Here is a 26,329-nt window from a genome sequence, read left to right as displayed (position 1 = left end):
ATCGACTCTCTCCTGACTGCCACTTGTCGCACTGCCCTCTTTTTTTGCTGCATCCAGTCATAGCCTTCATGGTGTTCCAGACCTCACGCAGGTTGTTTTCCTTCAACTTCTGCTCTAGCTTCCTCCCGTGTGCTTCTTTGGCCTCCTTCATGCAGACTTTTAGTTCCTGTTGGACCTTTCTCATCTCCTCCTGATCCTTGCTCCTGAAAGCCCTCTTCTTTCTGTTCAGAACTGCCTTAACTTCACTGTTCACCCAGGGTTTGTTGTTTGAGAAGCTCCTGACAGTTCTGAAAGGCACCACCAAGTCCACACAGAAGTTCATATAGTCTGTCATGCAGCCCACAGCTACCTCAATAGCCGCGTTTACATGGGCAAAAGTAATCGGAAAGAACGCCTGATCGGAAAGAAAATGCGTCATGTAAACGCGCCATTCGGAATACTCTGCCCCGGTCAGACTCGTCTGGATCAGAATTTCTTTCCAATCGAGATAGGTGGGTTATACCGATCGTTTATCCGATCGTGGAGCATGTAAACGGTCATTCCGATCGTGTGTCACTACTCCTCTGGTTTACGTAACGTCACGCATAGATGGTGTTTCGCTGAGAGAAAGCTTTAGAGCGCATACAGGACCGACCAGCTGCTCTGCGGATGCCCCGTGAAAAGCGCCGCTCCGCTCTCGCCCCGCTGGCTCTTCGCCTCTCTTTCACCCCTCACGAGGGAGATGCGGGGAAGGAGCGCTTCGTGCCCCCCGACGCTCACTCGGGTCCACTGGCACCCAAGTGAGCAGAGGAGCTGGATTAATAACTTCGTGTCTGAGGGGAGGAAGATGCTTGTTACGTGTGCGTTTTTTGTTTTGTTATGTGTGGGAGAATTCAGACTGCGAGCCGTCCCGCTGCTCTGGGTTGCGGCTGCTGGACTCAGGAGAGCCGTCAGCTCACGCAGCGAGTTTGGGGAAACAGAAATAAATGTCGCCCAGTCCTTAGAAACTGTTCAAACAATCACGTGGATTTGTGTTTCCAGTTGTGACCCGACAAAATAAAGACTGATGTTATTCCCATACATTTACGTGCAGCGAAGATGCAGATTGCAGGGTTTCATGGTCCTGGATTTTGTGTCCATCAGGCTAATGTTGTTAGCCTGTGTTTATAGCCTGTCCTAACCCTTCTTCCAGCACTGATCACACGGATTAAATAAAACGATGAGCGAACAGGCGCTTCATACTATTCATGACATTAATAAAAGCACGTTTGGAAGATCGTCTCGTATATTACCGAGCTGCTGCATAAAATAAATGTCTGTGGCAGCTGTTTGTTTAGAACGGGACCTATTTCCTCATCCAGGAGTTTTTAACACTACTGCGCATGCCCAAATGATTCATTCCGACCGAAAGTTGAGCCATGGGAACGTTTGTTCTAATCGGAAAAAGGTTTTCTGATCCCATGTGCACGGGTGAATTTTAACCCGACCATTGATCCGATCAAGATATTCTGCCCATGTAATCGCGGCTAATGTCATCCCCATGAGACCCAATCAGTTCATTCCAGTCCGTGCACCCGAAGCAGCCTCTGAGGGCCTCCTGAGCTCCAGCAGGCCATCTCCTGACCTGTCTGATGGTGGCCGCCTGCCTCTTCACAAGAAGGGTGTAGCTAGGCTGCAGGTGTATGAGGTTGCGGTCAGATTTTCCAAGGGGGGGGGTAGCTGAGTATGCTTCCAGAGTGTTTGCATACAGAAGATCAATAGTTCTGTTATTTCGAGTGGGGCAGTCGACATATTGGTGAAAGGTGGGCAGAGTGGTTTCCAGGGATACGTGGTTAAAATCTCTAGAAATAATCATGAACGCCCCTGGGTGCTTGGACTGCAGTTCTGTGGTTGTGTTGTATATTGTCTCCGCTCTCGGAGGAATGTAAACACAGAGCGCGATGACGTGGGAAAACTCACGTAGAATGTAATAGGGTCCGATGCCCACCACTAGCAGCTCCAGATTACGGTCGCAGATCGCCTTTTTGACGGTCAGATGATTCGGGTGACACCATCGTCTGTTGGCATGCAGGATGAGGCCACCCCCCTTGCTCTTCCCGCTGGAGTCTGGGTTGCGGTCTGCTCTCACGGTGGTAAAGCCGGGCAGATCCACGTTAAAATCCAGCACATAGCTGGTTAGCCATGTCTCGGTGAAGATAAGGAGGCTGCTCTCCGTGTAGCAGTGTTGTGTCCTGATCAGTCCAGTAAGCTCGTCCGTCTTGTTGGACAGGGCGTAAACATTTCCCATAATGACGGAGGGGATGAATGGTTTGAAACGCCGCCGCTTAGCCGCCTTAGCCTTCAGCTTCGCCTTGTGTTTGCAACCAGCTCGGCATCCCCGGTATTTCCGCCTAAGCTCCGATGGAATAACATGACGGATTCCGGGGTTTTTATGTTTCCTGAGCATCAGTGGTTCATTCCTAAGATAAACTATTCTACTAATGCTGGCTTGCATTAGTAGATGGAAAAGTCTCAAATGTACAAACATTCACACACAGAGCAACGGATGTACAGCCTCGCGCAGGCACAATCCAGTCTGTGTGCACAAATTTTGTATTTGTGCATTTATTTCTAATTGACAGTTATCTTACCCCATATTTAACCCTTCTATCCAACACCTTCATCAACCAATTTTATTTAACTGAACTTGACTTGGAGTCTGCTATTTATCCACATGCAGGAAGTACCACAGGTTTATGATTTAAGTTGAGTTATTGTATTCTTGTTTTTAATATTTTTACAGGACCTTTCTGGGTGATGACATTTGACATTTAAAAAATGGGGCAGTTAAGGTTGTTGAAAATGTATGGCATGTTGTGTTCAGTGCCTTCTGATCTACTTACTTGTTTTGGTGCTTTGAGCCCTGCAGATGTGCATGGTACTGCGCCACAGAGTTGAGCGTGACACTGCAAACTTCACAAGTGTAGCTTTTTTTCAGTCCTGGAATCAAACAAAAACACATACATTGATATGAGATTTGCAGGAGGGTTTATGGCACACCGCTCACTTTTTCAGAGGAGTGACATTTTCAGCTCAAACTATGAAAATATGACTTGCAGTTCTGTGTTCTTGCATACGTTGGTGGGGTCAGTCAACCTGTGGCTAATCTCCAGCTAGTTCAAAATGCTGGTGGATGAATCTTAACCAGCTCTTCTAAATGCAAGCGCATATCATTCACTTTGTTTCAATTGCTCCCTGTCTATTCAGGAGGCTGAATCCAGTGTGGGGCCTTAGGCAAGACCCTTCGTGCTACTGCCTACCTACCACAAAGGGACCCTGGCCTGGGTCTCCCTGTGCTGGTCCCCAGCCTGCAGAAAATACCGGATTGTGGAAGGAATAGCATCCAGCGTGAAAATGTTTTCCAAACCAAATGTGTGGATCAGTGAAAGCCGATTCACTGTGGAGACCCCTGAGTGGATATGTCTAAAGGGAACAACAACTTTCTAAGTGACCTGAGTCCTTTTATACCTCACTGAGCTTAAACACCAGTACACCACTGCTCAAAAACCCAGGTCAGCAGGGCAGATCCTTCTGAGTGTCCTCAAATCTAAGCGTGAACGACCGTCCAATAAACATTATACTGACATCTTCTGATTTTAAATTAAACTTTCAATTTTTTTTCAATTTTCAATCTGGCCACTAAAACCTGGGCTTGATATAGATAGATAGATAGATAGATAGATAGATAGATAGATAGATAGATAGATAGATAGATAGATAGATAGATAGATAGATAGATAGATAGATAGATAGATAGATAGATAGATAGATAGATAGATAGATAGATAGATAGATAGATAGATAGATAGATAGATAGATAGATAGATAGATAGATAGATAGATAGATAGATAGATAGATAGATAGATAGATAGATATTTATTTTTGGTTTTAATATTTTTTACAGCCATCATAAATATATTGCATCTATAAATTAAGTATGTACTGTAGTTTTATTTTGCATTTTATAATGTATTTTATTGTTTGTTAATCTGGTGTTTTGATGGTCAAATGCTTTATCAACAAAGAAATAAAATGAGTTGGACGACCATAATGCAAAACTTTTCCACAGGTATCTTACAGATTTTGATAAAAAAAACTGTAAAAGCACATACACATCCAGAATGCATTTAGACAATGTCTGACATATTTTGCAATATACTTAGTCTAATGCAGTGTTTTTCAACCAGTGTGCCGCGGCACACAGATGGTCAGGTGTGCCGTGGGAAATTGCCCTCATTAACTGATCTAAAAACATTTTCCATCTCCATGATATCAGTTCTGTGTTCATCCAAACAGGCCCTGATAAAACACTGAGTAGTTAGGAATATGAAAGATCATTAAATTCTTTTTTCTTTGTGTTTATTTGATTCTATTAAAGACATTTTGATAAGAATGGCGGTACCGCGATTTAGCCGTAGCTTTAGACGTTTTCGGAAAACTGTCCACCAATCATTCTTGAAGGCCCAATCACACGTCATCAGTCTGACCAATCAGAAGTGGTTCAAGTCTTCACTTCCTTTTTCAGATTCTGCTCATGAAGTCTCTCAGTTCCAACAAGAATAACATCTAACGCTCGTATTTAGCAGTGTAGCTTTCCACAGAATCTGGTATCAATAGTCTTTGTGGCGTTCGGCCGCTATTTGCACTACATCTCCCATGACGCATTGGGTTAAAGTGACAGCGTCTCAGCGCACAATGAGTTGTTACGCGTCTTGAAACCACAACAAACACACATCAAACAGTTTTTAAATCTTTTATCTTTACTTTTGTTACATCTTTTAGTAAAAACAGCTGCAGCTTCCAGCTTTTTCTGTCACAATAATCACAAAAATGCGCGTGAGATTGCGGAGGGGCTTTAGATCAATACAGACTATGAGTTTTTTTTTTTTTTTTTTTTTTTGGGATGCTGGTGTGCCGCGGGATTTTTGTCAAGGTTAAAGTGTGCCGTGGCTCAAAAAAGGTTGAAAAACACTGGTCTAATGTATATGTTTTTTGTGCCTTTTCATAATTGATAGTAGTGAGGCATTGGGCCTTTTACAGTATAGTGGCAATATTTGCATCGATCATTAATTGCATTATTCAAAATGTAGATTCTCAGTTGTTACATGCAACATTTTAACCAATTTTCTCATTATAAAAAATACAGATTGTCGAGCTTTAAGGTGGTGGGGAAAGCCTCCCAGAGGCCTTTAGGAATTGTATTCATTTAGTGTCGATAAAAGCAAATAGGAGGCAATGTTTCTGATCACGCTCTGACATCCCCTTGAGTGTAATTGGTGTCATGAGTCTGTGCCTCGCTGGGACACATTATGTTCTCTCTGCGTAATCGTCATCATTTTGTACTAATCTCGTTTTGGGATGAAAAATGGCCATCTTCATTGATTTCACAATTAAGTTAGCTCCTACATAAATATGCCTTGCAGCAAAAGGCCAGGAGAAAATAAATGTCACTGAGCACTCATTTAATCACATTTACATATCCCCCCCCCCATATTAAATTTCCCCCATGAATAAATGTTTACCAAAATGTGTCACATAAGATTGAGCTGTTAAAAACTTTGAAAGTGGTTATTTGACTTTTTCAGGGCTGTGACAGGTTGTGGGGGACATCTGCAGTGAGCTATCTATTCACACCTCAAATGTTGGTGTCAGCTGTTTCCTTTCTGTTGTTTTGATTGAACACTAGCTTCCCCCTTCACTTCCTTGCTGATAAGTTGTGCAATAACAGCTCTGTCAGTCAGCTACTAGTAGGATGGAGACTTGAATTTCACAGTGGCATCCTCAGATGCAGTTAAAGGCTAAATTCAATGTTTTACTTGAGACACCAGTCTGCTTAAAAAAAAATAATAATAATTTGAGAGGCTGCTTTACAAACAACCTTTGAAAGAGCGCCATATTATACCCCAGCTCCAGTATCTATTACTGCAGCCACATAGGGCCCTTTCCTCATGATGCTGCAATGCAAGAGCAATGAAGCACTGGGAACCCCTCAGGCATCTGCAGTTCTTCCCTTCCATCACCTTTACTACCTGTTCTCAAAGGCATTGCAGATGAGTCATTGAAAACTGGTTTGTTGAGATGAGAAAAAAGACAGCCAGCTCAGGGGAGAATGCAAAAGAAGAAAAATGTGCACTGCAGTCTCATCTATTTGGATTAGTCTGGAATTTGAAGTTCGTTCCTTCACAAAAAAGAAAAAAAATAGTAACAGGTTGTGGAGCTGATGAATGTGGAGAAAACCCTCTTCTTTTTAAAATTTTATTTTAGGAAGGGAGGGTCGAAAAATAAAGAACATGCCACTCACTATACTGTTAGATCTGGTAACTTCAGCTTAGCTGCTCATTCTCTTTTAAGTTTAAGGACACACTCCAATGAAAATTGTGTTTTTGGTTTTTTTAACATGTTCTTGTGGCATTTTCTCACGTTGGAGGACATACAATATGTATGTATTAAACTTAAAACTGCATTTCTTAGTATGTCTTCATTCAAATCGCGGTGAATCAGGGGCAGACAAACAAATGACTTTTAAAAGAGCTTGTAGCACTGACATAGGCTACAGTCGGCAGCCCGCAAACTCCCTGCTCTGTTTCATTCTGATGCACTTGCATACAAACAGATCCATGAATGTCTTTTATTTTCCTTGTCTGAGCAGATATCAGGCTCAAAACTTTACAGCTGTCTATCTCCGATATGGTTTTCCATTATTGTTGCATCGGTTATGTTAGTTTGGGAGTGTGAGGGGCTGCAAGCTGGGGGGGGGGTATAAACAGATGGATGACAGGAAATGGGATGGACATACTCCATGTCAATAAGTTCCACCCACAGCTCAGAAGCAAATTTCTGTTAAACTCCTGGCGCTCTGCAGAAACCTTATCCTGAAAACTAACACAGGTTTTTAAAATTGTGTCTAAAAATGGCAAAATCATAATTAAAAGACCACTGGGACTGCTTTTAAAATAGATCAAAAGATGATCTGTGTGGGAATTGAAACCATGTTATATTTAAAGCGGCTGGGTAGCTCGGTTGGTAAGGTGAGAGGCTACAATGCAGGAATCCAGGGTTCAATTCCCAGAGGGGGATAAACAATGGTACCGGGTCAATTACCATATCAATAGCGAGCAATGAGCATCCCCCAGTGAGCCTCAGGCAAGACCCTTAACGCTACTGCCTCCCAAGCGCGGTTAGGCTGCAGCTCACCGCTCCCCCAGGGGATGGGTCAAAAAGCAGAGAAGAATTTCCCCATTGTAGGATCAATAAAAGTATCTATAATAGTAAAATAATAATAGTGATCCTAAAAAAATAGTTTTGATTCTGAGATAGTAAACTTGAAGGGCCAAGATCATTTAAAAAAATACAACCCCAAAGCGGTATTTTACTCCATTCACACGTTTCTGAATATTCCTCTAAAGCTCTGCATTCTGAGCACCAGCCCCTCCCAATCCACAAAAATGACAGGGTCCTCACATTCATACTTGTGAGTGTGGGGGAACTGCCCCTTCCAGGATATCTGCACTGCCAGTACTGCCCCCAGACTAACACACACCCACTTTCATTTTGTATGCACAACATGCAGATCCATCTTAGGAAAGGCTCAGATGTTCTCTGTCTTCAGGGGGCAAAACACAGTCAGGCTGCAGAGGCCGGCTCTAGGTTGATGTCATGAAATGGGCAGCACAGATCAACACGTCTTACTTCCTGGAAGGAAAATGACCTGCAAAAATAACCTGTATTTCATTCTTAAAATCGTTTTTTAGCTTGCCAGGAGGGGAATGAAGGAATGAACAATGGTAATGGAGCAATTACCATATCAATAGCAAGCAATTAACATCACCCAGTAAGGGTCCTTGGGCAAGACCCTTAACGCTGCTGCCTCCCGAGCGCGACTCGTCTGCAGCTCACCGCTCCCCCAGTGGATGGGTCAAATGCGGATGACAAATTCCACACACTTAGGTGTGTGACAGATAATGGAACTTTACTTTACTTTGTTTTACTTTAAATATGGCTATAGTTTACTCTTAACCCTTGTGCTATCTTAGATGACCCCACCCTTACATTGACGTGTTCTCCCTACCATGACAAAGGTGGATAAAGGTGGAAAGATTTCATGTAATCCATGGACACCAGTGAAGATCACAAATCATTGAAGAAAAAAAGGTTCAGCACACTGTGTAGTGGGTCTAGATGACCCAACTCCCAATGTTAAAGTGCCTAGGATAGCACAAGGGTTAAAGGCTTAAGATAGCATGATAAAGACCATTTAATTAAAATGCAAATGTGATAAGAGAGACAAACAAATAATTAGTATAAAGATCTTTATGGAAAAATAGTTTCTTCAGATTTGGACGTCACTCCTACTTGATGACGTCATCACTAGTCAGCGGTCAGCTCCAGTAGCGCGGAGCTGCTTACCCTCGGATATACATAAGAACTTCGGTTTTATAACTTTAGAAGGTTCATACTAAAACAAAAAGTCATTGCTTACATTTAAATGTTACCTTCTGTGCTTCAGAGCACACCCACTAAAGACATGTGCGATGCAGAACACCCTCGTGGTGGAGGGCTTGGCATCCCTACGCCGCGAGGGTAAGCCCTTAAAAAAACTATTTTGGACAACCCTGCACCTCTAAATGGCCCTACAATTGGAGGGGTAGGGAGAAGCCGTAGGGGTTGGGGAGGAATTCGGATTCAAACGAAGTTGGCAGTTATATGCTAAACAGTGTCACCAACTCAGATAACATCCCAATCCAATCATCCAGTTTATCAATAACTGTTTGGATTTCAATGGAACAAGGGGTTATGTCCAGATTTGCAATTGCAAAAACCATTTTCTGTTCTGGAAAATCATGAAAGCTTTTACACATTCCTCTAATAAATCCAAACCTGCAGACAGCAGTGCATAAATGCATGTGGTTTGTTCTCCATCAGCTCTCTACCCTAACAAACAAGAAAGGAATAGGCAGAAATAGGAGAGGTAAGGGGGGAAAGGAGTGAGATGAAGATGTGCTCCTGGCAGAGCAGAGGTGGAACATTGAAAACGTTCTCTTGTGGATAACCTTGTATTTCACACAAGGTTTAAGCAAAGAGTGAAGCAGTGCACAAAGGCGCATAGCCATCTTTTTCTGTGAATATTTTCTTTTTAAATGCTGACATTTCTTCAGCTTTTTATGCAATTTCTTTTGTGTAGAGGCAGCAACAACACAAGTATTTAATCATCTATTGTTTCCAGTATGGTGATTTATTTAATCAACAATCACAAAGACTTAAATGCTAGATAAATCTTTTATTGTATTAGTGAATACAAAGGCTAGTTCCAACAAAGGGGACTTTACTGCAATGGATGGAGTCAGTCAATACAGAGAGAGAGCTGAGATTTAGACTTTGTCAGAGAAAGGCTTTAGGCAATTGTCAGGCTTAGAAAATTGACAATTTGAAAATTTGTTTTGGTGTTGTCATTTTACTTCTGCAGGTCTTACATATGGTCTCTATGCATACATACCTATCCCACTTTAAACCTTACATTTTATGTTTCTATTTCAACTGTAATGTATGCTATTTTTTATATTCCATTAATTTTTTATAGATTGATAGAGCAGCTTTGTTGGTGGTTATGTTTTTCCTACTATTCATCTTCATCCACAACATCCACATCTCTTAGTCAAATCTATACTCAAACTCACCCCTACAATGTTTAGATGGCGGACAGTTGTATATAGCATTTCACTGGATGTTATGCTTCGTATGTCTTATATATCTGACTAATAAACATTAAATCTAAATTTGAAATGTTGTCAATCACAAGCTAAGCCAGGCACCATGAACCATCAATGGCCAGCCATGTTTGCTCCAACTGAATCCCATGTAACGTGGGGAACCTAGCATCAGACTACTTGAAGAGTAAATAAGCAATGGCAACTAGAAATGGTAGAACTTTTATGTCAAAATTAAAGCCAACAAATAACAGAAAACCCCATGACTGTTGTGAAGGTAATAGAATGATCCTTGTTTTTAAAAAATGTCATTGCTGTAGTTTTAGCAAAGCAAAAAATATATATATATTTTTGAAAAATATAAACATCTACATAGCACTTTGATCCCATTTAAGTGACCTTGCAATTGTTAATTTTTGATTTTTGTTTTTCAAGTACCATCGCTTTGAAAAACAAAAATCATATGGAAGAGAAAACAAGAGACTTAACACGTTAAAACGTCCATCCATCCATTATTTCATCCATCCATCCATCCATCCATCCATCCATCCATCCATCCATCCATCCAAAGATGGACCCATCCACAGTTGAATTAGATATGTCAATTTTAGTATTTTGTTTTTTAATCAAGTCTTTACTGCCCATTTTTATAACAGAACTAATTCAAATGATTATAAAAACACTTGTGTAAGTATGAATGTTTATTTGCAATCTTTGGCAGTTGGTACTGATACAGTTACCTACATGCTTTTACAAATTAGAATATTTAGAACCATTCTACAGATTAGATTTGAATTATTTTGTGTATTGTATCATAGCTGAAGCTAATGCTGAATATTTCAGTTCAATCACAGCTAAACAGAACATTGTAACTGCTGCTTCACCTGATCATTGACCCACTAGTTAGCCACCAATTGGAGGAAGGGAAGTTTCTCATTGTTCTGCTATAAATATCTTGTTGTCTTTCAGTTAATTGAGCTCTATTACCTAGAGCTGCTGGGAGGGAACATGTTGGCACTATGACGGATCAGCAGTGCAACCGTTTGTGTGTATACTGTTTATTAGCAGGAAAATGTTCCAGCGTTCATGCTAAATTAACCAGCAGCCATCTGGCCCTCTCAGATGGCTTAAGCAGCACATTCCATCTCTGGCTGCAGCAGTTTGAAACAGCATGTGCTAATTCTGAATCTGCAAGAGTTACAAGAGTAGATAATTACTGCTTTGGCAAGTGACTTCCACAAAAAAGTCGTCACTAAAGATTAATTTCTTCCCTATAAGCAAAACCAACTAACCAACCACACAAACAAACAAAAATCTGGTGTGCCCTTTAAATCATCTGGAGGACTGGTCTGTTTGTTACTGGACAAATCCCACTGGAAGTTGCTTCATCTGTAAGATTCTATCAATGGCGCAATAAGATATTTTGCAACTAGACAGATGTCACTGCAGGGAGAAGCCCCTTCAGCTTGGTGTTATAAATTGAAGCTCTTCATGGCAATAAACCTCACACAAAAGTGAAGTCTTGCTAAAATACACATTACTTCTTTGCACATATTTAAAACAGCAACTCTCAAAAAGAGTACAGTGCATTTACTGTTTGTTACAAATAATTTACACAGCTTCCTTAGAGTTTCCTTAGAAATTTGGTAATGTATTTTGTCTTTATCACTAACTGACAAACTGCTCCTACAGGTTTATTTATCACCACCATATGTAAAAAACTAAAGCCAGATTATTTATGCAAAGAAAATAGTACTTTCCTACAGATTGGTCGTGGTCCAAGTTAGCAACAACAGTACTTTCAGGGCATTCACATGGTACATTTTATGGAATTTATTGGGTACTTACAGGGTATTTACATGGTACATTTTTAAGGGGACTTACTGGGTACTTACATGGTACTTTTATGTGTCTCCTTTCGGTACCTACATGGTACTAGCTGTGTATTTATGTGGTACAATTTGGTTCACACTTATGTGGTATATAGTGGGTATTTATAATGTACTTACTGGGTATTTACATGTTGTGCAACGGTGTCTTTTGTGGTACTTACAACATGTAAGAACAAGGTAAATACAAATAAAGTACCGATTTTGGGATGTGGTCGCATGCTCAACTGTCTCGGCTGACACTGCAGCTCAAACCACACTAATCCAGACCTTTATATCCTTAAAAAAGGACAAAACAACATGCACTGCTTAGACTTTGTTAGCACTGATCCTGTCACAACAGTGCGGGAGTATAGCTGGGTACTTACTGCACTAGGGTTTGTTCTACCCTTGATGGTGGTGTTTATTTGAAAGCAAGAAGGCTGGCAGAAGTGCCGAATCCATCCATCTCTTGCAGGAGCCGGGCACAGAATCTGATTGTATTTATTGTGGTGGTTTTTGCCATGTGTTTTCTACCGTATCACATTTTGTGTGTGCTGTGGATAGAAACACAATATAATGCAAAGACACAATGTACCAACACAACAATGTACAGCAATCACATTATACAAGCAGCATACATCATCTTCAGGCCCTTGGCTGCAGTCAACACATTTTTTAACCTGGCATTGTGCACTCTGGCAGGAAATAAGTTCCAGAGAGCCTTCTGGAGTGTTTTTTTGTTGGCAATGTTGGCTCATCAAGGTTAGGTCTGTGCTCCACCTGATTATTGTTAACAAGGAAGGGACCAGCATAGCTGATCCTTGACTGATACAGACTCAAGAATACAAACAATGTAACAGATTACACTTTATTAAATTCAGTTTTACTTTGTTACTGAGTCAAACATGCTCCCTTTAGTGGCTGTGAAATATTTTTAAATTTTTTCAAGTCTTGGATCCCTGTGAGAAATATCTTTCTCCCCATTTATTTTCATCACATTGTTTGCAGCTATACAAAAAGTACTCATAAAAAAAAAAACAAAATAAATAAGTATTTGAAAAAAAACGGTCCAATAACAGGTGCAATCAATCAGGCAAATGTTTATGAGGATTAGTGCGGTACATGTGGTTTTCTTAGCTTTGGTTCTTTAAGTTCTGTATTCAGGATATGTTGTATAAATTCCTTTTTTATGCTCCTGGGCTTCCCCCATGTTCAGCAAAGGTTCAGGTTTTGCTTAAGTTCAAGTAAGGTTTTTGTCATATTTTAAGGTAATTTATTAACATAATTTTATGTACACTTGTGGATGTCTTTTGCACTTGTGTAGTTCAAAAATACCAGTTTTAGTGACAGTTTTTTTATCTGTTAAAAGACGCGGATGTTGATGTCTGATTTTTAGCTTTTTTCAATGGTTCCTACACCAAATCAAGTGTACAAATAAAGTGTAAAGAGGCAGCAGATATTTGACAGAGGATAAAGAGTAACTTTATCCTCAAAGGTTAAGGGAAACTGGAAGCTATAAATATATACTTTAGCCTTGTCTATGAAAATGTTGTCTGACAGTAAACCAGTATTTTTCAAAGTTTATGGGTTCATTAATACGACGGAGTATTACGGCCACCAAAAAAAAAAAAAAAAAGTAAAATTACGAGTTTTTATCTCGTAAATTTAGGAGACCAAAACTCGTAATTTTACTTTTTTTTTTTTCTTTGGTGGCCCTAAAACTCCGTCATACATTAAGATTGTCGATTGTCGATTCATCAACATCAAAAACATGACATCAATAATGGCCAAAACAATGATCAACTACGTAGTTCATGTGGAAAACATAATTTATACATTAAAACATGCAAATCATGGTAACCATCCCTTAATTTACATAAATACATTTAAGCTGGGCTATTTTATAGTAATATAAAATTTCAAAGATTTATGTCCTCAATCCAATGACTTTACTATTAAAATGAGTTTCAAAGATGGACCAAAATACTTTATTTTTAAGTTTTCTCAACATCATTTGACACCTTCTATGAGTTTGCACAAATTACCTTATTTCCAACATGACTTGCATTGGGAGTTTACTTGTAATGATGCAAGAAGTGCACCATGTGGAAAAATCCTACTCCTGCTGAATATATTGCATAGTAAGTACGTAATTACATTGGCGTGCTTCATTGACCAAGATAATATAGTATTTTGACTAAAGCATGCCATAAACATTTCATTAAAACTTTGCGAAATTTTTATTTGTAAAGAAAGTCCATGATTTTGCCTCTCAAAAACTAAGCTACAATATTCCTTAAGATTTAAACAAAACATTTATGCAGTAACACTCCTATCAAAACCTCTAAAACAGTAAAAATATTCACAGGGGGGTGATGCTGTAGTATCGCGAGACCCAGCGAGACGAGTGTGGTGAGTCGACTTGGCGGTGCGTAAGCATTTGAACAAACATTTTCGATCTTGTTTCATTTTTCCGCCATATTAAAATATTTCCTGCTAACTAACACAACCTGTTAAGAGTATTAAGCTTCTGTCAGCCTGGAGGACCTGGAGAATTTCATTGACGAGTGTTTTAATACCTGCAACATGGTGAAGCCCAGAACCGCCACCACCACCCCCTCCGCCAAGCGTGAACGGCCTGAGGACTCTCCCGGGGCTGTGTCCTCTCCGGGCAGCGGAATGAGCGATATCCTGGATTCGATTGACAAAAAGCTCTCCAGCTTTGATGGCCGCCTCAATTTGCTGGAGATCCTCCATAGAGAATTTCAAGGTCTGCGGGAGTCTCTGGAATTCAGCCAGCAGCAGGTGCGGGAGCTCGCAGCGGAGAACCAGGCCCTCAGAGAGACCGTGAAGACCCTGAGCAATGACACCGCCCGTCTCTCCGAGGAGAACCGATCCATAAAGGAAACCCTCCTGGATCTTCAGTCGAGGAGCATGAGGGACAATCTAGTGGTCGCGGGGGTTCCAGAGGAGGTAGGAGAAGACCCCGAGGCCACCGTCAGATCCTTTTTACAGGTCCACCTGAAGCTCCCCAAGGAGGAGGTGCAGAAGATCTCCTTCCACAGGGTTCACCGCCTCGGAGGAAGAAGGTCCGACCACCAGCGCCCGCGTCCTATTGTGGCTAAATTCGAACATTTCAAACAGAAGGAGTTGGTGAAGGGCCGCGGACGGGAACTGAGAGGCACGCATTACAGCGTTAATGACCAGTTCCCGGCAGAAATCCTCCGTAGAAGGAAGATCCTGTTCCCGCTGAGGAGGAAGCATCTTGCTGCTGGTTCGAGAGCGATTGTGGCCGTTGACAAACTTTACGTGGACGGCCGGCTGTTCCGGGACCCGGAGATCACCCCCTGGCTGTGCTGAAGGCTTTCAGATCCGCGCTGAGAACATCTGCGCTGCCCAGAAGAAACCCGCTAAACTTACTTCAATGAATGGAAAACCGGATCATCAATAATCCACACCTCGATCGCAGGAAAACAGTCTTTTTTTTTTCTTCGTCACCTCAGTCCCACTGATGTTTCTATTGTTGTTTTGTTGTTGTTTTCGTTTTCCCTTCTATCTCTTTTTTTCTTTCCTTTACTCTCCCCCCCCTCTCCCCCCTCATTATATGTAAATCACCTGGAAGCAACTCATCCTCGGTAAGTATTTATTTATGCACGGAACGGGCGCGCGCACACACAAGCGCACACAGGGGCGTGCACATGCGATCCCGCACACACACGCCGACATACTGCAATCACCTCACACAGGCTCTCATAGGACGCACGCGACACGCAGCTCACATAGCCAGAAAACGTTCACGCGCACAGCGCTTCTCAATGCGGGCACGCGCACACGGACTGGTACACAAGCACTACTTAGCTTTACACCTTTTCAGTCAGAGCAGTTATGAACAGTCTTAACATCGTTAGCTGGAATGTGCGTGGACTTGGCTCTGAGCCAAAGAGACTGAAAGTGTTAAATCACCTGGATGGTCTAAAAGCAGATATAGCTCTACTGCAGGAGACCCATTTATCAAATTCTTTGGATCACCTTATGTGCTGCTTACAATTTCCAGTTATATACTCTGCCAGTTACAACTCCAAACAACGAGGAGTTGCTGTTTTAATTAATAAAAATCTTAATTTTACTCATAAGGATACAGTTACTGACCCAGAAGGCAGATTTGTAATCATTAATATATCCATTCAGAATAAGGACTTTTGTATAGTGAGTATTTATGGTCCTAATGTTGACGACTCTTCCTTCTTTCACAGATTCTTCACCTCACTCTCAGTTCACTCTGACTCCACAATCATTATAGGAGGAGACTTCAACCTTGTTTTGGACCCTGAACTTGACAGACTCAGCACAGCAGCAAATCAGCGTACATGGCGATCTGCAAGTATTCTAAAGCAGTACATGAATGATCTGGGTCTCTGCGACGCGTGGCGCTCATGTCACCCAAACACTAAAGGGTTCACCTTTTTTTCTCCAGTTCACTATTCACACTCCCGTTTAGACTATTTATTAATCAGTAACTCTCTTTTAAAAAATATTCAAAGCTCCAATATCCATCCAATTATTATCAGTGATCATGCACCAGTCTCTGTAAACATTTCTAGGGAAAAATCCATACCCTCTGGTACAACCTGGAGGTTTAATACGTCTCTGTTAAAGGACCAGGAATTTCTTGAATTCTTTAAAAAAGAGTGGGCAACCTTCTTAGACTTCAACAATACTCCAGACATCCCACCGTGCGTTCTTTGGGAAACAGCAAAGGCAGTCATGAGAGGGAAAATCATTTCTTATTCAACGCACAAAAAACGCAAAGAGAAAGCAGATTTATTAGAATTAGAAAATAAAATCAAAACCCTGGAGACTGCTTATGCTGCTTCTGCACAGGAACACATTCTGAGAGATCTGAAAAATTTAAAGCTGCAGTTAAATGACATCATTAATAAACAAACACAATTTCAAATACAAAGGCTACGACTTGAAAGATTTGAAAACTCTAATAAATCTGGCAAATTTCTGGCTAATCAGCTTAAAATTAACAGAGAAAAATCATCAATCACCTCTATTATGGACCAAACAGGAAATGTCACCCATGACCCGGTCAAAATTAATAACGCATTTGAAAACTTTTATAAAAACCTGTACACACCGCAGATCAATCCGTCAGAGCAAAGTATTGACTCATTTCTTAATAATGTAAACCTACCCAGGCTAAATGAGGATCAAATCACAAACTTAGATTCTCCGCTCTCGCCGTCTGAACTTCATGAAGCTCTGTTACTTATGCCCAATGGTAAAGCACCAGGGCCTGACGGCTTTCCTGCTGAGTTTTATAAAGAATTCTGGGAACAACTGGCACCAACATTTTATAAAACTGTCACATCTATTAATGAGAGCCAATCAATGCCACCTAACATGAACTCAGCCAACATAATTCTTCTTCTAAAACCAGACAAAGATCCCACTAGTCCTTCAAGCTATCGCCCTATTTCTCTAATCAATGCAGATGTAAAAATTATCTGCAAAGCACTAGCACAGAGAATAGAAAAAATCACTCCTCACATAATTCACTTCGACCAGACTGGATTCATCAAAGGCAGACACTCGGATGATAATGTCCGTAGACTAGTTAATATAATAGACTTTGCCACCATTAAAAACCAGGAAATGACGGTACTATCGCTGGATGCTGAAAAAGCCTTTGACAGAGTTAATTGGAAGTTCCTTATTGCTGCCCTCCAGAAGTTTGGTTTTGGAGAAGCATTCATCAATTGGATCAAAATATTATATCACAACCCCAATGCATCAGTTAGAACTAATAAACAGACCTCAAACAGGTTTTTTCTTGGAAGAGGAACCAGACAGGGCTGCCCACTCTCTCCTTCTCTTTTTGCTATATTCATTGAGCCTTTAGCTGCAGCAATAAGACAGAATGAGAGCATTATAGGAATAAAAACCAAACACAGCCATCATAAAATTAGTCTTTATGCGGATGACATATTACTGTTTTTAAGGAATTTACATTCTGTAAATGAAACAGCAATGATCATAAATGAATTCTCCTCCATATCAGACTATTCCATTAATTGGAATAAGTCTGTTTTATTACCACTCAACAGGAATATGGAACAAAAACTCACAATTCCAGTTAAAACAGGAAATATCAAATATCTGGGTATCTACTTTTCCCCCAAACTATCAGAACTGGTGCAGCTAAACCACACCCCATTACTGAAAAGCATACAGGACGATCTAACACGCTGGACCAACCTGCCTTTGTCCCTTATGGGCAAGGTAGCCACGGTTAAAATGAAAATCTTACCCAAGGTTAATTATCTCTTCTCAATGATTCCCACACAACCGCCATTAAAATGGTTCAAAACATTAGACTCATCCATATCAAGCTTTCTATGGAACAACAAACCTGCAAGAATTAGTCTAAAAACTTTAAAATCTGCAAAAAACTGTGGAGGATTAGAATTACCTAACTTCCACAAATACTTTCTTGCAAATAGATTACAATACATCTTAAAATGGTTAAAAAATAATCCAGAAACCAACTCATGGTTAGACTTGGAACAGGCGTTATGTGGAAAGATCAACCTGTCACAGCTACCATTTATTAGCCAAACAGTTAAAAAACAGGATTGTTTCAAAAGCATTAATATAAATGCCACCTTAACAGCCTGGTGGGAATTTCTCAAAATATCAAAATCATCAATTCAACCGTGCAAAATGACACCCATCTGGAACAACCCGGACATCCTTATTAACAAAAAAATGATTCACTTCCCAGCTTGGCATGCAGGGGGCATAAAACAACTAGAGCACGTAATTATTGATAGAAGATTCATAACCCCCCAGGAACTTCAAGACAAACATGGAATAAATAACTTCTTGGAATATCAGCAACTTAAATCAAGTATTACTAAAAAGTATAAAATTAAAGACGACGATTTAAAGCTACCAGATGTAGTTACCACTCTGATTAATTTTTCAATGAATAGAACTCTCTCCAAAATATACAAACTTTTATGTAATTTAGATAACAATATTGCCCTTCCAACAAAAAAATGGGATGCAGATTTGAGCATCAGCACAGATGAAAGCTTCTGGTCAGAACTTTGTCTAAACACCTTTAAACTGACAAAAAGTCCAAATCTGCAGCTAATCCATCTCAAAACTCTTCACAAAATTTACTACACTGGACAGAGGATGTTCAAGATGGGTCTCAGTAACTCAGACATTTGCGAGCACTGTGATAATAATCTACCCGACAGCTACATGCACGCACTGTGGTTCTGCACTCCTGTCCAGGCTCTCTGGCAGCAGGTATGTGCCGATTTATCAGTCTGGCTTAAGGTTTCAATCACTGCCTCACCGTCACTTTGTGTGCTTGGTGACATGAGTGCCATCGATATAGAAGAAGGATTAGCATCTATCATTTTCATAACTCTTTGTATTGCCAAAAAAACTATTTTAATAAATTGGAAAAACAAGAAAAATATAAACATAAGTCAACACAGAAATCTGCTGTTTGATCATATCAGCTTGGAAAAAATGTCAGCCCAAAGCTCAAGTAACTTTGAAAGAATTCAGTCTCTCTGGTCTCCTGTGGTTGACTCCATGACTTAGGGGGTGGGGGGCTTGGTCGTCGCTGCTCCTTGCCCTTCTGCCGTGGTTTGGGGTGGGGGTCGGGGCTTCCGGTGCCTGGCGGGGGCGGTGGGGGGCTCCGTTGGTCGGGGGTCGGGTCCGGTGCCTGGGTGGGGCGGGCTGGGGCGCTGCGTGGTCCTCTGGGCTTGGGTGTGGGGGTGCGTGGTGGGGGGGTGGGGTGGTGGTCTGGCTTGGCTTGGGGGGGTGGTCCCTTTGCCTGTGCTGGGGGGGGTTGGCGGGGGGCCCTGCTCGGGTGGGGGGGGCCCAGCGGCGCCGGATGGGCTGCCCATCTGCACCTGGGGCTGGGATCGGCCCTTCCCTGGCTCTGGGACGGGACGGGACCACCCTCTCGGGGCCCCCGGTCGCTCTGGGTGTCACCCGCTTCGGCTGCGGGGTCTGGGGTGGGGTGGGGTGGGGGGCTTGTCGGCCCTGTCCTGTGGGGGGGGCGTTCTGGGGGGGAGGGGGGGCCCATTATTAGTACGGGTCGGGGGGGCTAGCGGGTCGGGGTCTCCGCTGAGGCAATCAGTGGTTGCCTCGGCCGGTTGGCCTCCTCGGTCCCGTCGAGGCCTGACCAGAGCTCTTCTAGGGCCGGCGTCTGGGGGTGGGGGCCTGGGCTTGCTCCGGGGGGGGGCGACGCTTTCTGGCTCCTCTCTCTCTGTGTGGGGTGGGTGGTGCCGGGCCTGGGGTGTCGGCGCCTCCGGGGGTGGGCCCCTGGGCTGGGTGGCCCTGGCCCCTTTGCTGGGGGTGGGCTGGGGGACGGCTGTTTGACCACCGGGGGACAGTCTACCAGCTGTCCCCAACTTACCCCCTTCCTTATATAACCTCATATTAGGGTGAGGGGGTGGGGGGTCTAGCCTGCGATGCGCCTTGGGGGGGGGCTACTTGGGAGTGGCCCCCCTCCTATGGTTGCCGTATGGAGTGGGCCCCCCCTCTTTCGGTTTTATTTGCACCTTAGACATGTAGGGTCCTTGGTAGGGGGGGTGCTTGGACATCACTGCAAGCAAGCAGCAGATGTCCTCCTGGCACCCTACCCGCCAATTTTAACCGCACCTTAGACATTTAGGGCCCCTTGGTGTGGAGGGTGAGGGGACATCACTGTGAGTAATCAGGAGATGTCCCCTTAGTGCCCTACTCGCCAATTTTAACTGCACCCCCCTTAGTACACACACCCCTCCCCCTTCAATATATACATTCAAACATAAACACACACACATGCACACAAACACCCTCTCAAACACCCATACACGCACACACATTTTACAAAGAAGGTGGGACCTGGGTCCATCTGTCCCCTACCCCTTCCCTGGTGGGGGGTGCGGGCCCCTTGGCGATGGCGGCCGTGTCCCTTGGGTGCCGGCTCCCTGGGCCCGGCGGTGCTCTCTCCGCACGGTGGGGGGGTTCATATTACACCTGAGCCGGGGGTGTTCGTGTCCCTGGGGGGTGGGTCCTGGTCCTTGCCCCTGGGCGCTGGGCCCCGCCAAACTTCCAACATGGCCGAGCCTGGTCGGGCCATATTTATAACATCCCTTGTGGGCCGCCCTTTTTTCCCCGGGGTTCCCCCCTCCTGGGCGGGGGCGGCGGGCCCCTGCCTTGCTCCTACCTGGACCAACCGTGGGCCGGGTGGGTGGCTGCCTGGAGTGCGGAGCGGGTCTCCCTTGGGGGGTCCTGGCTCGTACCTGGGGTCGGGGCGGGGGGATGCCCGGAACTCCTGGGTGGTGGTGGGGTGCTCGTCTGGGGCTGTGGGCGTCCCTCTCCGGTGGGGCCCTGTGTTGGGCTCTTCCGGCGCGGCGGGGGGCTGCTTTCCTGGCTGGGCTGGGGCGGCGCTCTCTTTCCCTCTGCGCCTCCCTGCTCTCTGGCTCTGGGGGCCTCGCGGCGGTCCGGCTGGCCCTGGCCTGGGTGGCGGTCTTGGTCGCCCGGGGGGCGGTTGTTCCCTGCCTGTTCCCGTGTGGCGTTGGGGGAATTCCGGCTGCCGCTGCTGCTGCGGCGGGGGTATGGGTGTGGGGGTGGCTGGGCGCTCCTCCTCCTTCTTTTCACATTCCACCATCCATTTTAGAAGAACATAAACACTCACCTGAGCACAGGTGTTAGCTCACCTTTGCACTAATAGTTTGCATGATTGAATGAATGAAAGATTTCACACTAGTTGGTTTAAAGGCATAGGTATGCGTTCGTGAACACTATCTGTTTTGTGTGCATGTTGACATGTGGACATTTTTGCGGCTAGCAGGTGTGTTGATAATATTTGAGTGTGTGTGAACAGGCCCCGCCCTTTTTGTACTACATTTGAACCGTACCGTAACGATAAACAACCAGTAAACCTGTCTGCTCTATGCTGCTTCATGGTCTTACCCCCCTTCCCCTCCTATTATCACCCTCCTACCCCCCCCTCTCTCTAACGTCCCTCTCTCTTCTTCCCCTCTTTCCTTTTCCGTCCGGTCCAACACCAAAGATTTTCAAACATTATTGAAATTAATAAATTTTGGCCTCAATTACAAAAGGGGTTTATTCAGACATACCTTTGGTTTGTCTGAAGATGAATAACCCCTCTTGTTAAAATAAAATATGTCCAACACAAGAGGCCCTCAGCTCTCATCTGTTTGCCTAGCTGTTGGACAGGACAAGTTAAAAAAGAAAAAAAATAAAATAAATAAATAAATAAATAAAACAGTAAAAATATAATTCAACTTAAATCCCAAAGGTTAAGAATTAGATTCAATTTCATTCTAAATGAGAGCCACTGCATGTTAGATAGAGGTCAGGAGGCCACACAGTTTGGTAATGAACATACAGATAATCATTTTTCTTTATAAGAGCATTGCCTTTTGTCACGGTTTCCTGCACTGGATAGTGGATGAAAATACCCAACTCCAAAAGACTGACTGGAGTGATAAGACAGGCTGCAGCTTTTGACTTAGTCCTGAAGGTTTGTGCTACAACTGGCACAATTTGTTCATTACAAACAATCTGATAAGGTATGAATAAATCATCATTTATCCATTCTGGTTATCTCCAAACGTGTGGTGCCGGCAACACACGTCCAGTCTAAAAACAGCATGCACCAAGTCAGATTCTGCATGAAATTATTTGTACATTTTTCTTTTAAGTTTCAAGAGGACTTATTACTCACAAATATGTGATTTGTCCAAAGTCACACATCTGTGCACACAAATTCATGAGAAATTATAGCCATTTAAATGTGTTGCAGTAAGATTTCACGCAAGGAAAAAACTGCAGATTAAATAATGTGGAGAGCAGGCTTTAGCGAGATACAAATGGCCCACCCTTTGTTCAAACAATCTGGAACTTTACATTAAAGCAGTTATTAAAAAATACTCTCCTTTTTGCTTCCTTTTGAAGATCATCTCAGTGTAATTTGCCCATCTCTAGATCTGCCATCAAAGCAGTAATAGATCTATTTTATTGTCTGAGGGAGCACTAAATATAAAAACACAGCTGGGAGTCACAGCTTGAGAATACTGGCTTGAAAGCAATTGTTGGAAAAAAGTGGAGAAAGAAGAGAGACAACACTCTATCACACCTAACAGAAATGAATCTTTCATTAAAGACTGCAATTGAGCCTATAAAAACCCACAATGGTTCCACCGGGATATTTACGGAGCCTGTGACCTGACATGGGTAAAAAATGATAAAATCGTTCCCATGAATTAGGATTTCATTAGTATTTTCTTCCTACGAAATAGTAATCCGTTCCCACGAAATACGGTATTTTCTGCACTATAAGGCACATTGGATTATAAGGCACACCTTCAATGAATGGCTTAAATTAAAACAGTTTTCATATATAGAGCACACCGCATTATAAGGCGCACAGAATAGAAACTACTGTAGTGGCTGGGGTTGCGTTGTGCATCCACTAGATGTAGCTGCACTAAAAGGAATGTCAACAAAACAGTGAAATAAATCAGTGTGTGAAACTTTATTACAAGAATACAATCAAAATTCTGACAACTCTGTTCACTCCCAAAACAACTGGAAAGTTTTCTTTAGGTACAGTCTATAGAAAATAACCATAGGTGGAAGGTTCTGGCCATTAGCCTGGCATGCGAGAACTACAGGGAAGGATGACGTCTCATTCCCTGTGGTGCGTATATTCACCGTACCAGTCCCCGTTTTCTCCACAATGCCGTTCACAGGAGTGAGTGGAACCTTGTCAGTGTTGTTGATGTGCTCTTGTTTTTGTAGTATGCGCGGACAGAGGCCAGCTTTTCTTGGTAATCTTTTGGCAGTTACTGCTAGACAGTAGTTCGTGTGCGGTCATAAAGCAAAAGCACCAAGAAGGACTGCCTCTAAAATCACTGATGTTCATGTCGCTAGCTAGCGCTGTTGCCTTCATTCAAATAGTGACTGTAGAGATGCCTCTACTTCCTGCTCTCTGTTCAACAACCCACTGTTCGAGTTTGTCCTCCAACCGTGGCCATCTAACTTTGTTCCCTCGAAAACTGTGTTAAGTCATCTTTACTTGGCACAGGTCATCTTTTTGCTTCCTCCACTTCCATACCATTGATTCATTAATGTTGAATTCTCTCGCTGCTGCTCTATTCCCATGTTCTACTGCGTGACTGATAGCCTTGAGTTTGAATTCTGTGTCGTGAGCATGTCTCTTGAAAGGTGCCATATTGGGGTCTTTATACTGTAGCGGACTGATTTGGACTGTGTGGTTGTTTGGGTTCCATTCTAGGTTCCGGAGTTCATTGAACGCAGTGGCAGTGACGCCGCTTGGCCTTCAGTTCTGTCACTCAGCCTATTGTTGGGGGTTTGGGCTAACAGGGTTCAGCTATTGGCCCAATAAGGGAAATGGAAGGGCTGGGAAGATTTACAAGTTTTTAGGCAAGCTGGATGGCAATTATTAAATAGTAGTTTGTTCCTATGGAATAATTACATTTTTCCCGCAGGATAATTGAATTGTTCCCTCAAAATATTATTTCGTTCGAACAAAGAAGTATTTAAAATGAAGAAAATATTACAAGTTTTTTTTCTTTGCGTGAACCGGCTTTCTGGCTAGCCCGAATTTTGTGAAAATGAAGCGAATGTTCTCATCTCAAAGTTTCACTTTGCAAAATGTGTAATTATCCTGCAATCACCAATAACCAATAAATCATTTGTGTGAATAAACACAAACCAACTCACGCGATAAGTCATTCCAAAAACACAGCTGTGAACAATACTTTGATTTACAGCAGCAGATACCTTCACATTTATGTCTGTGTAAATCTCATTACAATGCATGGAAAACACAGATGATGTTTAGAAATTTACAAAGCTCTACAGAAGCATCAGTAATCCGTCTCCATGTTTGGGTTTATGAAATATCTACTGGTATGGTGAGCTCCACTCCCACTGCAAAGGTCGCTTTCTGACGCTACTTCCATGTCTCTGTGACCCACATTAGTTTGAGAGGGGAACAGAAAACAAAGAAGAATCAAACTAGGGGATCTTGTTATTATTGTCTCAATGAAAATCGGAACAAGTTTATAAGTCTCAGGAGGAGATATTGAACAGACTGGATTGTTATCTACCTTTAGTGCTTTTAAGTGCCCGCTGACCAAAAATAATAAACCTTTTAACCCTTGTGCTATCTTGTGGGGTCTAGATGACCCCACCCTTACATTGAGGTGTTCTCCCTACCATGAGAAAGGTAGATATAGGTGAAGAGGATTTCATGTAATCCATGGACACCAGTGAGGATCACAAATCATTAAAGAAAAAAGGTTCAGCGCACTGTCTTGTGGGGTCTAGATGACCCCACTCCTAATGTTAAAGTGCCTTGGATAGCACAAGGGTTAACAACTGAACAATGCTTAAAAAACAGACTGACCAGTAAAACTACAAGAGAGCTGTTAAGTTTGCAACTATTGCATGAATGGCACAGAAAGGCTGATAAAACTGGAGCAAAGTTGCTCTGCAAAAATGTTCTTTTTTAACTGTTACTATGGAGATATGCACTCAAAGTAACACACAATAGAGCTGGATATTTTGGGGGTTAGCTTTCTCCTATTGTAGTAATGCCACATTCAGTGGATCCATTGTTCCGTTTATTCATATTCTGTCAATATCTCAGACATCTCCCCCTCTGGTCACTGAAGTGAATGGTCTCCAGAGTTCTGAATGCACTTCATCTCCCAGCAACCCCAGCGCACAGTTTCTTAATGCCACACACCTGACTTTCATTTGAAAATCACTTACAGTATGCTTAAGCACTGTACTGAGCCTCACTCAGTGTACAGTATTGTTTGTGTCACTCCTTTTTCTAAGACGTTCTGTACTTAGAAACAGTGGCACAGATGTGTTGAATGCCTTTTGTGGCATTTAGCGGATGCTTTTCGTGTATTTATCTGATAGCAAAGCAAATACAGCCACAGCTTCCAGATTGTCAAAGGTTAGTATGTCACCACACTCTGAGGCTTCACAGCAAACCACAGACAGAATTTGCAACAGTTTCTGATATACTTTACAGCGGCAAAGGTTTTGAAATTTCTTACCCCATGTTGGTGAAATTTTAAGCGTATCTAAAAAGTATCAATTAATCTCCCTCAACTGTCTTGGGTATCTTAAAGAATTCTTAGTTTAGTTTTTGAGGTGTATAAAAGTGACCATTCTAAATCGCAAGATGTTACAAATCCTTATCCTCAAAAATTGTGTTTATGGTGATTTTAACATGTTCTAGTGGAATTTTCTGAAGATGGAGGACATATGTATAGAAAATGAAGCCTAAAATTGCATTTCTGAGTATTTCTTTATTCAAATTGTTGTGAGTTCGGAGAAGTAAAGATGCTCGTAGGTGTGATGTTGGTGCTACGTTCGGCGGCCCACAAGCTCCCTGCTCTGCTCTATTGTGATGCGTCCACTTGCAGACAAAAAGATCCATGTAAGTATTTGTACATGAATCATGTACATCTGGCTGAAAACTTTATGGCTGTATAGCTCCAATATTGCTCACCATTTTTGTTGCATCGGTAAAGTTTGGTTGGGGTTGCAAAGGCCAAAGTAGCAGGAGACTGTAACAGAAAGATGACAGTAAGAGGGGACGGTCTAAGAGGTTAATTTCTGATGAACTACTGCCGCTCTGC

At 42.6% G+C, this 26,329-nt stretch overlaps 1 protein-coding gene across 6 annotated transcripts in view; it reads right to left on the bottom strand.

The window, feature by feature from the left end:
- The window catches only part of zmat4a (zinc finger, matrin-type 4a), a 176,944-nt gene that overhangs the window by 23,729 nt on the left and 126,886 nt on the right, over positions 1 to 26,329 (bottom strand). For 5 of the 6 annotated variants that reach the window (XM_078952559.1, XM_078952558.1, XM_078952556.1 and 2 more), the window contains one exon: positions 2,862 to 2,958. In XM_078952559.1, the coding sequence (XP_078808685.1) occupies positions 2,862 to 2,958 (97 nt within the window). Of the gene's footprint in view, positions 1 to 2,861; positions 2,959 to 9,186; positions 26,258 to 26,329 lie in introns of those variants that run through there. The other variant, XM_078952555.1, reaches the window with a different exon arrangement.

This window comes from Oryzias latipes, chromosome 9 (genome assembly GCF_053564925.1).
Source record: "Oryzias latipes strain Hd-rR chromosome 9, Olatipes_Hd-rR_3.1".
Taxonomy (NCBI): domain Eukaryota; kingdom Metazoa; phylum Chordata; class Actinopteri; order Beloniformes; family Adrianichthyidae; genus Oryzias; species Oryzias latipes.
This window is presented reverse-complemented; position numbering and strand designations above follow the sequence as displayed.